Raw genomic sequence first — 16137 nt, 5'->3', positions numbered from 1 at the left:
GTGGGTTTCGCCCTCACAACCCAAAGATGTGCAGGTAGTGGATTGGCCATGTTAAATTGCCCCTTAATTGGAAAAAATGAATTGGGTACTCTAAATTTATAACAAAAAAAGTTAATTTAATACAATGTCAGTAATAAAGTTTGTTTTAAAATACCACATCACTATTTCTTTGTGCAATCACTCCTGGCTCTTCAACCTGTCCAATCAATATAGATTTGGCAGCCTGCCTCCTAAGGATGGTGGGGTCAGTAGCCTTACACTGCAACTAATGATTTCTAGTTATTACAGAAGGTGTTCTCCTGTCAGGCAGTTTAAAACAGAGAGGGACATGAATTCAACGCTGGGAAGAGGGCAGTGTCTCTGGTTATTACATCGACACCTCCATTTATCGATTGCTACCTGCGACCTACACAGCAGGCATGTTGGCAGGTTTGCTCATGCCTTGGGTAACTGTCTGTGGAGTTTGCACTTTCTCCCAGTGTCTGCGTGCGTTTCCTCCAGGTGCTCCGGTTTTCCACCCTCGGTCCAAAGATGTGCACGTTAGGTGGATCGGCCATGCTAAATTGCCCCTTAGTGTCCAAAGATGTGTAGGTTAGGTGAGGTTACGGGGATAGGGCAGTGGAGTAGGCCTAGGTAGGGTTCTCTTTCAGAGGGTCATGCAGACCCAATGAGCCGGATGGTCTCCTTCTGCACTGTAGGGATTCTATGTTCTAAAGATTAATGTCACAGTTAAGATAATGAAGGCTGGCACACCATTAAATAGGATGTGAGGAATGATTATGGGGCTGTTGATACTTTGGCTCCTCTAGTGACTTTGTTGAATTTCTCTCATGCATTTCAAAGGATTCCTCGAGGATGGCAATGTGAATCAAGTCATCAACACAGAAAAACTTGAATTTATATAGCACCTGTCACAACGAAAGGACATCACAAAGCACTTTACAGCAATTGCAGATTTGAAATGTAGTCACTGTTATGATTTGGGAAATGTAACAGCCAATTTACAAGCTCTCAGCTCCCACAAACAGCAACGTGATAATAACTAGACAAACAGTTATTGTGCTGTTGATTCTGATATGAATATTAACTGGGAAAATGGTCTTCAAATTACACCAGAGACTGATGTAAAATAAACAAGGAATGACTGCTATTAACGGTGTGGGCATTCATGCACAGAATTCTGCACATTAATTCATCACCCCAACATCCCATCTACTTTTATGTCACCTTCTCATACAACCGCAGGGGGTGTAACACCAGCCCGTTTATCTCCTCCCTCCTCATCATCCAAGGCCCATACACTCCTTACAGTTAAAGCAACAATTTTATTACACTTCTTTCCAGTCTGCTGTATTCGCTGATTCCAGCACGTTCTCCTCTACATTGGGAAGACAAAACAGAGGCTGGGCGACTGCCTTTCTGAACATTTTCACTCAGTTTGCCAGTATGACCCTGACCTCGTGGTTGCTTGCCATTTCATTTGCCTTGCTCTCTTGCTCACAATTCTGTCCTCAGCATGCTATAATGGGCCAGTGGAAGCTTAATGCAAACTGAGGGACAGCACCTCATCTTCTGACTAGGTACTTTACAACTGGACTCAATGTTGAGGTCAACAACTTTAAACAATGAACTGTCCTCCATTTTGTCATTATTTTCCCAGACAGTGTATCTTGCTCGCGTGTCTTTTCTTTCAGACAGTGCTGCCCTTTTCCCGGCTATTAACTCATTCTGCTATTTTGCTTTCAGACAGTTCTGACCTTTATTTTGCTATTACAATCTATTCTGAACCAAAGATTCAGATTTTAACACTAGCTTTACGATTCCCTTTGTCTTGTGTTCCATGATGACATCTTTGTCATTTAATATCCCCCACCCTCTAACCTGACTTTCTATTTTGTTCTACTTGCCCCTCTCCCCTTTTTCAACAGCACCAAGCCCAACGCATTTCAGCCTCTCTTTGGTTCCGAAGAAGACTCATTTGGACTCGAAACGTTAACTCTGTTTTTCTCTCCACAAATGCTGCCAGACTTGCTGAATGTTTCCAGCATTTTCAGTTTTTAATCCCCTATTCTGTGGGATTTCTATATCACACCACCGGATTCTCAAAATCATAGCATGTTACACACAAAGAGATATGTTCATAAGTTGGGTGAAATAGGAGGCCTGGTCACACTTATTGACCAAGCTGGAGAACCCTATCTACAGGTGGAAAGACTCTTAAGCAAGAATGCAATTAGTGTTACTTTCATTTCTGTATACAATGACGTGAAGCAACATATCATCCTCACCATTGCTTTCCGATGCAAGTCTCTGCTGCTATTCTATTCCATCCCAATTTGTGTGAACACAGGTGTAATAATCCACAGGAGGCAGGGGTTCCATCACCACACCAGTATTTATTTGCAATAACCTATATACACAAGCAGCTCCAAACCGTGCTGCTAGCATTCCAGTCAACTGAAGACTGCCTCACAAAGCCTACACAGGTGCTTATATGGGCCCCCTCAATGAGCTCTCATTGAGGGAGCTCATACTCCAATTGGCCAACCAATAATGCCAATTGGAGGTCATTACAACAGGTCATTGGTGAAATAAATTGAACCCGTTTTATTCATCCTATTACTGTAAGATGCATACTTGTTCATTTTATTTCACCCTAGTTCTCACCGCATTGGGAAACTCTGTTCTGTGTGTCTATAAATACTTAACTCTGATTGATTGTCCAGAATTGAAACTGGAGAAAGAACGCCAACAGTGGAAGCTGTAAGCCCCCATGAGGCATAGTGAATAATAATCCAGAGACCCAGGGCAAGATCTGGGGACCGAGGTTCAAATCCTACCATGGCAGATGGCAAAATGAAAATTCAATCAAAAATCTGGAATTAGGACTTGGCAAGGTGTGATGGTCCCCTTTGTTGCTGGCTGGTCGGGTGTAGGCGATTAAAATGAATGTGTTGCCGTGTTTCTTGTTTACATTTCAGTGCCTGCCAATCTTTTTGCCGAAGGCATTTTTAAGGACGTGGAGAAGTTGATCACTTTGTTTATTTTATTTGGGGGGAGAGGGGTGGAGAGAAGTTAGCCAGGGTTAGGAAAATACTTGTGCAGAGAGGACGGCAGGTGGGGGTGGTGTGGTGGTGGTGGTGGGGGGGGGGGGGGGGGGGGGGGGGGGGGAGGAGGAGGCTCACGGATGTATTGTACTATTCCTGGGCGGTGAATGATGAAAAGGTGAGGAGTTGGGTTAGAGGGGATGGTGGGGGAGGCCCCGTGGGTTAGAATGGAGGTGAGTCTGTGCAGAGGGTTGGGGCTGAGGGCATTGGCGACAGCGGCGCTTCCGATGACCCAGGGTAAATATTCTGGGACTCCGGTGGTGGTAGCAACGCTGAAGATTTGGAGGCAGTTCAGGCAGCACTTTAAGTTGTGGGCGGAGTCAAGAGAGGTGCCGATTGGGGGAACCATAGGTTTGAGCCAGGGAAGTGGGATGGGTGATTTCGGAGATGGGAGTCATGTTATTAAAAGTCCTGTTCCTGGGAGGTCGTTTTGCGAGGCTTGAGGAGTTTGGGCAGAAATATGGACTGGGGCAGGGGGAAGTATTTAAATATCTGCAGCTCTGGGATTTTGCCAAGAATGAGGTTCTGGGCTTCCCGATAGCACCAGCCTCCTCGGAAGAGGTATTGACGACAGGGGGAATGGAGAAGGGGGTGGTGTTGGCGATTTATGGGAAGATTCTGGGGGAGGACAAGGTATCCTTGGAGGGAATTAAAGCCAAGTGGGAGGAAGAGTTGGGGGAGGTTATGGGAGAAGGTCTGTGGTTTGAGGTGCACTGGAGGGTAAATGCCTCAACTTTGTGTGCGAGGTTGGGGCTGAACAGTTGAAGATCGTGTATAGGGCGGACCGCACGAGGGTGAAGACGAGCTGACTCTTTGAGGGGGTGGAGGATGTATGTGAGTGCTGTGGGAGGAGCCCCACAAACCATGTTCACATGTTTTGGTCCTGTCCGAAGCGGGAGGAGTGTCGGAGGGAGCTTTGTAAGGTCACCTCAGGGGTGGTAGATGTGAGTTTGGAACCAGTGCCCCTAGAAGCCATTTTGGGGCTATTGGACCAGCCCGGGCTGCAGGCGGGTGCGGGGGCAGGTGTTTTAGCCTTTGCCTCACTGATTGCCCGGAGGCGGGTCCTGCTGGGGTGGAGGTCAGCTTCTCCGCCCTCAGCTTGGCGGCGGGTTCTACTGGAATGTTTGACGCTCGAGAAGGTGACATTTGAGCTATGGGGGAGGATGGAAGGGTTCTACAATTCATGGGCCTTGTTTGTCTTGTACTTTCAAGAATTTGATGCCATCAAACATTAGGAGGGGAGGGGGTGGTTATTGGGGGGGGGGGGGGGGGGTTGAGCACATTGTTTATTGTTTATGGGGTGGCCGCTAATTCTCTTTTGGACTTTTTGTTTTGTTGTATTTGGAATGTATGGGTGATGTTTGGGTTTGTATATTGAAGGGGATGCTCGTTGGGGGATTGATACTGTATTTGTTATTGTTGGTTATCTTTTGTTGTGTATTTGATGAAAATGTGGAAAATGAGAATTTAAAAAAAATCTGGAATTAAAAGTCTCATGATGGACATGAAGCCATTATTGATTGTCATAAAAAAAAAACATCTGGTTCACTCATGTTCTTCAGGGAAGAAAATCTGCCATCCTGTCTGACCTACATGTGACTTCAGATCCACAGCAAAGTGGTTGAGTCTCAGACACCCTCTGAAATGGAGGGCAGTTAGAGGTGGGCAATAAATGCTGAGCTAGCCAGCCACGTCCAATCCTGTAAATGAATTAAAAAAGGAGGAAGCTCTGAAAATAATAATGGCAGATGTGAAAGGTGACACGGTTAGAGGTGAGATGTAGCAAGAGAGGATTGATTGAGCTCATCAAGTATGGTGTCAGTTTCATGTGCTTCCTTGAATTATAGTAATAATCTTCCAATCACCTGCAATTTCCTCCAGTCACTGTAGGCACAACTAACCATGTATTTAACACCGCAGGAAATGTCTCAGAGGAGGAGGCCAAATACTCCAATGACGACCTGGGTACTTCCAGATTCACAACTGCTGCCACTTCGGGATTCACAACTGCTGCTACATCCTCCCCAACTCCATCATGGCATCTCAATTATTCCAGCACTGGCTCAGAGAAACCCACTGTCAAGGAAGGAGATGGTAAGTGACAATTGGTTTGACTTTGCATTTGCGTAGCCCAAGAATGAACAAGAAGAAGAATGCCATTCTTGCACGACAGATGGAGAAAGGCATTTCAATCACTGCCCTTGACAAAGAACCCGAACTTTGTGATGAAAATAGAATAGAATCATAAAATGAATTGAATCAAAAAGTGCAGAAGGAAGCCATTCAGCCCATTATGCCTGTGTCAGCTTTTTGGACAAGCTATCCAATTAGATCCAGTCTATTCCCATAGTCCAACCAATTTTAATAGAATCCCTACAGTGTAGAAGGAGGCCATTCCACCCATCTAGTCTATACCAACCCTCCAAAAGAGCACCCCCACCTTGGCCCACACCCCTGCAATCCCATAAACCTTTGCACACTAAAGGACAATTTATCATAGCCAGTGCACCTAACTTGCACATCTTTGGATTGTGGGAGGAAACTGGAGCACCCGGAGGAAACCCAGGCAGATACAGGAAGAAAGTACAAACACCACGCAGACAGTCACCCAAGGCCGGGATTGAACCTGGGTCCCTGGCACTGTGAGGCAGCAGTGCTAACCGGTGTGCCACCGTGCCACCCATTCATATATTTATCCCATTTCCATTTGAAAGTTATTAGTAAATATTTTCCTTTCAGGAAATGCATTCCAATTTATGACAACTTTCTGTGTAAAAAACAGTTTCCACATGCCACCATTGATTCTTCTGCCAATCAATCACCTGGGGCTGGATTCTCCAAAAATGGTGCTATGTCCCTACACCAGCGAAAAAATGCTGGGGTTTTACTCTGGAGATTCCTTCTAAATGTTAGCAGCTATTCTCCTACCTGCAGGGGGCTGGCAGGGCCCCGGAGTGCTTCTCACAGCTTCAGCTGTGGCTACGGGCCCCCGCACGTCCGGTTCCGAGACCGGCCGCGCCGAATGCGAATGCGGACTCAGCTGGCGGACCTGGATGAGGAAAGACGGTCCCAACAATCGCCCCGCGCCGCTACATATTACACGCCTGATCCCTCCTCCAGTACTTGATCCTCTGACTGAGTCCGCAGCCGCCACCCAAGATTCCTGACGGCCAATACGTGGTCGGAACCACGCCGTCGGGAACTCGGACAGTTTCGCCCAGAGAATCGCGGGGAGGCCTCTGTCAATGGGCCCCCAGCCATGCCACGTAAACCGCGCGTGAGCAATTCGGCGCCAGCTACGATTCTCATGTAAACGGGGATTCTCCACCCCCGTGCCAAGTGCGATTTCGGCGCAGGGCTGCGGAAAATCCAGCCCCTGATGTCTGTGTCCTTTGGTTACTGAAACGTCTACCAATAGAACCAGTTTCTCCATAAAATCCTTCAGGATTTTGAACACCTCTAATTTCCCTTTAACCTTCTCATGCCGTAAGGAGAGGGACCCCCAATTACTCCAGTCTATGTGCGTCACTAAATTATTTCATACCTGATAGAATTCTGGCAGTCTTCTCTGCACCCTCTATCAAGTCTTGAAATGAAATGAAAATCGCTTATTGTCACAAGTAGGCTTCAAATGAAGTTACTGTGAAAAGCCCCTAGTCGCCACATTCCGGCGCCTGTTCGGGGAGGCTGGTACGGGAATTGAACCGTGCTGCTGGCCTGCCTTTGTCTGCTTTAAAAGCCAGCGATTTAGCCCTGTGCTAAACCAGCCCCTAATTGTCATTCTTTCTAAATTAAGATGAACAGAATTGGACCAAACTTCAGCTGGGGCCTAATCTCTGATTTATAAAAGCTTTGCTTCTGTTTATAAAGCCAACAATCACATATGCCTTTCTCAAATTTCCCAGATGTTTTAAATGGCTTGTGTTGTAAACATTAGTTTCTTTGTTCCTATCTCCACTTAAAATTTGTTTCATTCAGTTCATATTGTGCCTCCTCATTTTTTCTGCAAATATGACTCACTCCATACCCTCTGCATTAAATTTCATTTGCTATGTGTCTCTTTATTTCACCAGTCTATGACATCCTGTAGGATGTCACTATCCCCCTCACTGTTTACTCCATTTCTGAGTTTTGAGTCATCTGAACTTTGAAATGGTGCCCCATGTAGCCATTTCTTGGTCCTTAATATATATCGAGAACAATGATCACAGACCCAGAGCCGACGGACACCTCTGCACATGTCCTTTCAGTCTCCAAAACAAATTCCTGTTCCTTTATTCCGCCGGCTCCAATTTTACAAGTATGTGAAAAGAATCATCATTGAAGAGCACTGATTATCTCCCTGTGTCTGCATGGGTCTCATCCCCACAACCCCAAAAAGATGTGCAGAGTAAGTGGATTGGCCACGCTAAATTGCCCCTTAATTGGAAAAAAAGAATTGGGTACTCTAAATTTATAGAAAAAAAATAAGAGCCCTGACTATATATGGAGGCAATGGTTTCAATGCTTGTAGTTGAAATGATGGAGAAGTTAGAGGAGTCCACTTCACATACCTGTCACATTGTAGGAAACTAATTAGGACTTGCAGAACACACGGGCTGTAATGACTGTAAAGGAAGTTTCATAAGCAAAGATATGCTATCTGGGTGGTGGCTTGAGGAGTGCCAGCTATCACCGCTTCAAATGATGCCTCATGGGTCTACCTGAAAATCACACACATAGGATGCCCAAGACCTGGTTGGGACGACTTGACCTGTTAGAACATTGACCAGTAGCACCTCAGAATCTGGATCAGTGAGTTGTAAGACTTGACATTGAAGTTGTTGTCTCTCCAAGTGCAGCATCAAATTTGTTCCTTAACCCCCTCCTAATGTCTTCACATGCAGGAACTCAAATATGGGACACTTAACTCACTGGCCCGAGAATGCAGTCTACTGTTTCACAGAAGGATTAATTTCTCGCAGTCTTTCTATTACAGTGTCAAGTGTAATAGAAAGGCTGCAAGAAATTAGTCCTTCTTGTGGTATTATCATAAATGTAAGAACTGCAAGGGTTAATGAAATGTCTAGATCAGCCACTAGCTGGAGCTGCAGTTACAAGTATATAAGACATTGATGCTAAGCCTTGTGGGAAAAGGAGGGAAAAGTGAAGGAGTTAGCTAGAGACAGACTGAAGTAAAGATAGTGTGAGTAAGAGCAGATAATAGTATATATTATAGTGTAGAGATTAGTTATAGATGAGTGTAGATGATATGTTAATTATCAACTGTGTGTTATTCAGGAGTATGTGTCGAATCCAAATTAGTAGTATTCGTACATTTATAGCTTTGTTCAAGTTAAAGCTATTTTGTGGCCTTTGTGAACACTACGCCAACCAGCCTGAATTTAGCAACACAAAGAATACCACACTTCTGACACTACTGTTCCTCTGAGGTGGAAATCATCTCAGATCTCTAAGACTTTGAGGAAACCATCTCAGCCATCTACTGCTCAACTTTATCTTACTTGTGGACCTCCTCATAGAAACAGCAGACTACAAGCCCAGGCCAGTCAGGTAAATCACACAAAGGGCAACGGTGGCATTTAGAAGTATTATCGATAGATTGAATGGATGCTTTGCGACCTTTTAAATGAAAGTTGTTCAGCTTGACCACATACAATTCCGGATTAATTTATGTATATACCTACAACCCTTTGAAGTTAGGTGCTGCTGGTGGAAATATTGACATCTGCCTTATGAAGGCAAATAAGTAGAAGTTTCTCATTTCTGGGGAACAGTTCTGGGTCAAGATTTTCCTGATGAACCTGAGGACAATGGCTGTTAAATCGAAATGTATTCCAACACAATATTCAGTGCCAGTAATAAGCTCTGCACTTCAGTAAATTGGGCGTCCGCCTGCCTATGTGAAAGAGTACAGGATTGCATGCTGCCTCAGTAAAGCTGCAACAGGTCAGAAAACTCTTTGTAGCAGACGTATGGGCATATATTTTGGGCAGGATTTTCCTGCCATTGGCAGGCTGTAATGATATGTATATAGTCAGGTTAGTGAAGGGTTAATTATTACTTTTCTGTGTAATTCAAACTCTAGAGAGCACCACTTATCTGTATATAACACTGACTCTGAGGGAGTTCTGGGTATTAGTGTAGGGAGAAAGCATGATGATAGCAAGTCGGAGAAGATTAGATTAGACAGAGTTAACACAAGGTTAGATCATAGCGTAGTTAGTGACTATTTAGATTATTGAGTACTGCTAGACAGATTCAATATTACTTAATTATTAACTGTAGCTCAGTAGTGTGCAAACTTCATTTAATCAATAGTTTTATAATAAATTAGTTTTGTTTCAATCTTTTGATTGGTGGATTCTTTGTCAACAACACATCGGATCTTTCTGGTAGAAAAGACAAAGAACACAACATAGGGTAATATAACACCAGCGGCAGTATCTTTTGTCCCGCCGCTGTCATTAGGGTTTACCATTATATGCCCCCCCCCCGCTGCCAATAATCTCACGACGGGGGTTCGCCGTCAGTGGGGGCAGAAGATCCCACCAGCAGGAATAGATGAAAAATTCTGGTCTTAGAGTGGACCAATTTGGGGGTTTATTACTTCGGCTATCTTTCTGAGTTCTGAAAACCATTTATTATTTCAGAAAACTACATTCACTTGGTAGTGAACTTTCAGAAAGGAATTTTGCACACTGCTCTTATTTCTGTGAAGAAGGCAGTCCTTTCTTTCTGTGCTTTATGAAGCCATACCCTCAAATGGAACAAACCTGCTCCTTTGCTTTCTGTAATCCATTCTGCTGTATCTTTTAAGATCTGCTTCCCAAGCCTTCAATGCATTTTTGAAACTGCTAGTGGCAGAGCTGGATCTCTCTGGTGTGTTTTGGGGGTAAATTTGGATTTTACCTCTGCTGTTCAGCCACCATTATCATCTACAATTGTGTGGTTCAAAGTTGGACTGGGCAACTTTTCAACATTCCAATTGTTTGAATGACTCATTAGCTGTGAAATCTTGAAAGATTGCAGGTACATCATCGGGGGCCGCTATTTTTTTTCATGACTGCTGACAAAATTGCTTTTCAGCAATAAAGTATTTCAAATATGTGCAGTCGTGCAATTTCTCCCAGTAGTTCATTTGTTATGACAAAAGAGGCAACTTGTCCATTTTAAGAGTGACTAATGGGCTTCATGTGTTCAGACAGGCTCTTGGGTTTCAAACTAATTCCTAACAGACCTGGGTCTGCAGCACAAAGCCACATTTAACATTCATTGGTAAATCACTGGCAATTTCACTCACATTATCAGGGTGGCTGATTTGGGAAGTCTGAACTTTGAAATTGAAGCAATATAGAGGCAGCTTTGTCTTGCACCAAACTATCGTGACACTGAGCAAGCAGCAATTGAGGTGGCTGCTGGGTCGTTGCAATACTAAGAACCCTCCTTCCCTGCCAGTAGTGGACAAGTCAGGGCCTCTGCCTGCCAGTCTGTCCTACGTGTGACTCATTCCCAAATCCTCAGGATGTTTCCTTTGGGGAGAATGGATGCTTGCCCCATTTTCCATTTTGTCTGGACATCGGACTCATTGGTAAGAACTTTCCTGAACCTGTCGCTATCAGTTGGGCAGGCTGTTCCAGCGAAAGATTGCTCTTTTTCCCAAAAGAACACAATGTTCCAGTTGCCGCACCCTCACGTCATCTAACTTTCAAATCGATGGCTCTGTCATCAATCTCCGCCAGGCCGCTGGCATTTTTGGCTCTATTCCACCTTGGGTACTTGTGGTGGGAGCTAAGAAAGTGGGACTAACACAATTCTTGGTGGGTGCTATCATGCACTTCGTTCTGGGTCTTCTGATGTCAGCACGTGAAATCTATCCCACCTCCGGAGGATCCTGTTCTCCGAAAGAAAAGATGTGGAGACCCGAGAGAAAGAGGTTCAATTCCGATGGCAGTAGTGTCTTCCCAGGCCCAGGAATTTCAGCGTCTAAATGGGATAGCATTCCCATCTCTCGGCATGAACTACTTACCCTTCAATGAGTACAAAATCCACCTTAAATAACTATTTTTTTAAAGATTCGTCCTGCAACTTTAGAATGGTGTAGAGCAGCACTGAGCAATCACTGGGTGAGCCTGCTATTGTTCACAGATATGCAAATTTCAAAGACTGCAATGTGGAAACAAAATGAAAATCTGTTGTCCAAATTCAAATCTGTAGTCGTTGACTGCAGTACACTTGTTTCGATGGTTTAATGTGCAGAAATTTGTGTATTATTCGTGTTTTCCTGATCATTTATTTAGGGTACAAAATTCTGACACCTACTTTCTACATGGCGTTGATTAATGTCACCTAAGCGTCAAATAAATAAATTAATAGTACCCAATTATAATTTTTTTCCAATTCTCCCTGTGTTTACGTGGGTCTCACCTCCATAACCCAAAGATGTGCAGGTTAGGTGGATTGGCCATGCTAAATTGCCCCTTAATCAGAAAAGAAGAAATTGGGTACTCTAAATTTATTTTTTAAAAATACTCACTTATAAGGCGACTGGTTATATATGATAATGCCTGTATACATTCTGCCCCCAAACTCTAAGAATACTGCTTAAGCAGAGGGTCAACATTATAACAGTGCAGTAGGTCCTATTCCACAAACTTCCCATCTGCTACTTTGCTTATGTCCAGCAGTGACCTCCTCTCCTCTTCCTAATAAATAACAAAGTTTAAAATAGCATGTGTGTACAATGCATGTGGTAGCTGGTCACCATTAAAGTCATATTTTCTACTTTTATAAGGCTCATTCCAAAATAATAGGAAACTTGATTGTACAGCATGTTGAATTGGTCGTTGCATTGCTGCAATTGTGCAACTATTTTCTCTGGGAAGTGTGTGCCCCACATTATTTGGACATAAAATGATCTTCACACTTGCACCATGAAATTGAGGCATACATTTCTTGCTGATATGCAAGCATAGATAGCTGGTTGTAGGCTGTACTCCTAAGTATCTTGCTCTACATTCTGACTGTAAATTAAACCTAAGGAACATCAGTGTACTTCCAAATCATTTTAAATATTGCATTTTGTAAGGCAAGTCTCGTTTTGTATAATGTTGCACTCCTCCCTGGGAGCTGAAGTACATTGTTTGATTGATTGATATTTAATGTCACATGTACCGAAGTAAAGTGAACAGTGTTTTTCTGCGGCCAAGGGAATGTATACAGTGCGTACATAGTAGTCAAAAGACTAATCAACAGAGTACATTGACAAATGATACATCAACAAATAGTAATTGGTTACAGTGCAGAACAAGGGCCAAACAAGAGCAGCATAGGGCGTCGTGAATAGTGTTCTTAGAGGGAACAGATCAGTCCGAGGGAGTCACTGAGGAGTCTAGTAGCTGCGGGGAAGAAGCTGTTCCTATGTCTGGATGTGCGGGTCTTCAGACTTCTGTCTCTTCTGGCTGATGGAAGGGTCTGGAAGAGGGCAAAGCCTGGGTGTGAGTGGTCTCTGACAATGCTGTCTGCCTTCCTGAGGCAGCGGGAGGTGTAGACAGAATCAATGGGAGGATGGCTAGCTTGTGTGATGCGTTGGGCTGAGTTCACCACACTGCAGTTTCTTGCGATCTAGGGCCAAGCAGTTGCCATACCAAGCTGTAATGCAGCCAGATAGGATACTCGCTTTGGCACATCTGTAGAAGTTTGTGAGAGTCGATGCAGACATGCCGAATTTCTTTAGCTTCCATAGGAAGTAGAGACATTGGTGGGCTTTCTTGACTGTTGCATCATCGTGAGTGGACTAGGACATACTGTTGGTGATGGTGACCCCCAGGAACTTAAAGCTATCGACCATGTCCACTTCACAGCCATTGATGTGGGGAGGGGGGGGATGTCGTATTACCCTTCCTGAAGTCGATGATCAGTTCCATGGTCTTTCAACTATTTAGTGAGAGGTTGTTTTCAGTACACCACGCAACCAAGTGATCTATCTCCCTTCTGTAGTCTGATTTGTCGTTGTTTGAGATACGGCCCACCACAGTCGTATCATCTGCAAACTTATAGATTGAATTGGTGTTGAATTTTGCCGCACAGTCATGTGTGTATAGGGAGTACAGTAAAGGGCTGAGCACACATCCTTGCAGGGCTCCGGTGTTGAGGACTACTGTGGAGGAGGTGCTGTTACCTATCCTGACAGATTGCGGTCTGTTGGTGAGGAGACCGAGGGTCCAGCTGCACAGGGAGGGGTCAAGTCCAAGGTTGCAGAGTTGCAGAGTGCATGAGCTAACTGTAGGTGTTTGGGTTGATACTAGACGACTCTCTGTGGCTAAGAATGTGGCCCTTTCTTAAAATATCCCATTGTGACATGCCTGAGATCAGAGGAGTTCAATAAGTGCAGAACTAGAGCCCAAGTGCTACAAAGTGCAATTTTGACAATTGGTACAGCGGAAATGGCAAAAAACAAATAATCAAAAAGCATATAAAAGAGTTAAACTTACTGATACTCATAGAACAGAGTTAAGCCTACTGATAGATTTTCTGATCTGTCCTGTTGTAAAAGCAATGGTAAAAAGTTATATTATCCCATATAACCTGAAAGTTTGATTTTAATGAAGCAGTTCAGATTTACGAATAGCAACAAATCCAAACCTGATGATAATTCTTCAGTACTGCCATTTTCAATAGTTATCTTGAACGGTGAATTTTGCCATGCAATACTGAAAGGCAACAGGAGCTGTCGACTGGGTCCAACAATATTTGAGAAAGTAATGTTTATAGATTTTATTATTTCCTGGGCTTTTATTTGACACAATGATGAATAGATTTCATTGTTGCTGAAAATAACGTTCAGCTTGAATTGAAGGAGGTTTGAGCCTCTCTCTCTCTCTCTTTCTCTCTCTCCATTTTCTCGCCTGAGCTCTCTTAACTCTTGCACGATAGAACAACCTCCAATGTTTAATATAACCATCAAATATAATTTGCAATAATCAAAAATATTGCCGGATTTTAAGATCATTGTATCTGACAATTCTTTCATTGCTTTTTCCATACAAATATGTACAGCTATAAGTTAGAATTGCTACATTATTCAAATATTGGCTTGTAGATGAAAACTATTCTTAAAAGGTAATTTATCTTAAGTGGTACAATTGGTCATTCAAACCTACTCAAGAATTAAGAGGGTAATGGATAAAAGTCTGTTTATTTCATTATTAAGCAGTTTGTGCACCAAGCTTTTTTTAAATATTCATTCATGGAATATGGGTATTGCTGGCAAAGCCAATATTTACCACATATACCTAACCATTGTAATTGAGCATCTGCCTTCTTGAATTACTGATGTCCTTGTGGTGACAGGGCTCCCACAGTACTTCCTTAGGGAGTTCCAAGATTTTGACTCAGTGATGACGAAGGAATGGCAATATATTTTCAGTTCAGGATAGTATGTGATTTGAAGGAGAACTTGCAAGTGACGGTGTTCCCATCTGTGATGATATGCATAGGCAATCATGTATGTAATGAAGCACACAACCTCTGACCAGCAGGTGGCAGTGTTATTCTACCATGTTTATCTGTAGCTCGAGGAGTTGGGAGTTAGTCGTGTTGGTGGATAGTCATATTTACAATAGCTCTAGGATAATTTATTAGTATTCGTAGTTTGTAATATATTTCTTCTAGTTATCTTTACCAAGCATTTGTTTGATAATAAATTACTTTTAACTATCAAGAACTGGATGTTCTATTGTGCATCATTCCTATTGGCCGTAGCACAAGAACATGACATCTGCTGCCCTTGTCCTTCTACTTTGTAGAAGTAATGGGTTTGGAATATGCTGTTGAAGAGGCCAGTTGCTGCAGTGCATGGTATACACTGTATTATCTGCGAGGGTCTCCCAACTTGAAACACCTGTTCGCGGGGAAGTACAGTTTTGTTTTAGTGTGAGGAGACAAGTGAAATCCTAGTGAGAATAAATAGCCCAGTCATTGTGTAACAACTATTAAAGACTATTTATTAACGTAAAGAAAAGACAAATAAGCACAAACAAGACCACTCTGCTCCACGCGATTAATGGTCGGAATTCTCCAGCTGTCCACTGGCGGTGGGATTCCCATGCTGATCCTGCCGGCAGCGCACCGCCAACTGCAGGTTTCCTGGCAGAGTGGGTGGCTTCAATGGGAATTCCCATTGACAGCGGCAGGAGCAGAAAATCCCGTCCCCAGCGACTGGCACGCCGCCGAGAAATATACGGTTGGGAGGCTGGAAAATCCAGCCTAAAATGAATGAATTACTAAACACATACAGTTTTTATGGAACTTACCCCTTGTTACAAAATATATCTCGGCTTTCTGAATTCTGTAAAATGTCCCCTGTTCCCCAAGCAACATGCAAATTGAATAACCAGCTATTCTTACCACACAATACAGGGATGACACTCAAATCCGGGAACCGTCTTTTTCCTTGCCCAGTGAAAACATTTTAAAACAGCTGTTACCAACATTTTCAGCACTGCCTTGGCTCTAAGACTTAGCAACTTGTTTGCTGTAACTTTGCCATTCAGGTTTCGTGGCTGGAAACTGGTCTGTCGGCTTCCTGAGACTGCGAAATGGTAATTGCCTCTCCTGGATTCTCAGGGTCTGGGCAATTATACCTTTGTTGTTCTTTGATTATGCCTTCTGTGTATTTGGCTGTCTGCCCACATCAACTTCCTTGACTACACATTAAAATATGTATGTCTCAGGGATCTTCCCAATCGTCTATGATCTGTTTCTCCTCCATAAATTATTCACACTTGATTATTATCTAAATTGCTGTTCTAAATTCTTCACGAGGAAAGACCCACACCAATTGAGGACTTTTGAATACTGTCCACTGCAGATTTTTTTTTTTTTAATTCCAATTAAGGGGCAATTTAGCATGACTAATCCATCTCCATTGCACATCTTTTGAAAATTGTTTTACATTTTTTATTTTTGGTTTATATTCTTTAAATTTAGAGTACCCAATGATTTTTTTCCAATTAAGGGGCAATTTTGC

The 16137-nt window shown here is 43.3% G+C and overlaps 1 protein-coding gene across 4 annotated transcripts in view; it reads left to right on the top strand.

Annotated features, from left to right (window-relative positions):
* Window positions 1-16137, top strand: part of fbln2 (fibulin 2) — a 288042-nt gene that overhangs the window by 54934 nt on the left and 216971 nt on the right. For all 4 annotated transcript variants that reach the window (XM_072472536.1, XM_072472533.1, XM_072472534.1 and 1 more), the window contains one exon: window positions 5028-5201. In XM_072472536.1, the coding sequence (XP_072328637.1) occupies window positions 5028-5201 (174 nt within the window). The remainder of the gene's footprint in view (window positions 1-5027; window positions 5202-16137) is intronic.

This window comes from Scyliorhinus torazame, chromosome 13 (assembly GCF_047496885.1).
Source record: "Scyliorhinus torazame isolate Kashiwa2021f chromosome 13, sScyTor2.1, whole genome shotgun sequence".
NCBI classification, from domain to species: Eukaryota; Metazoa; Chordata; class Chondrichthyes; order Carcharhiniformes; family Scyliorhinidae; genus Scyliorhinus; species Scyliorhinus torazame.
This window is presented reverse-complemented; position numbering and strand designations above follow the sequence as displayed.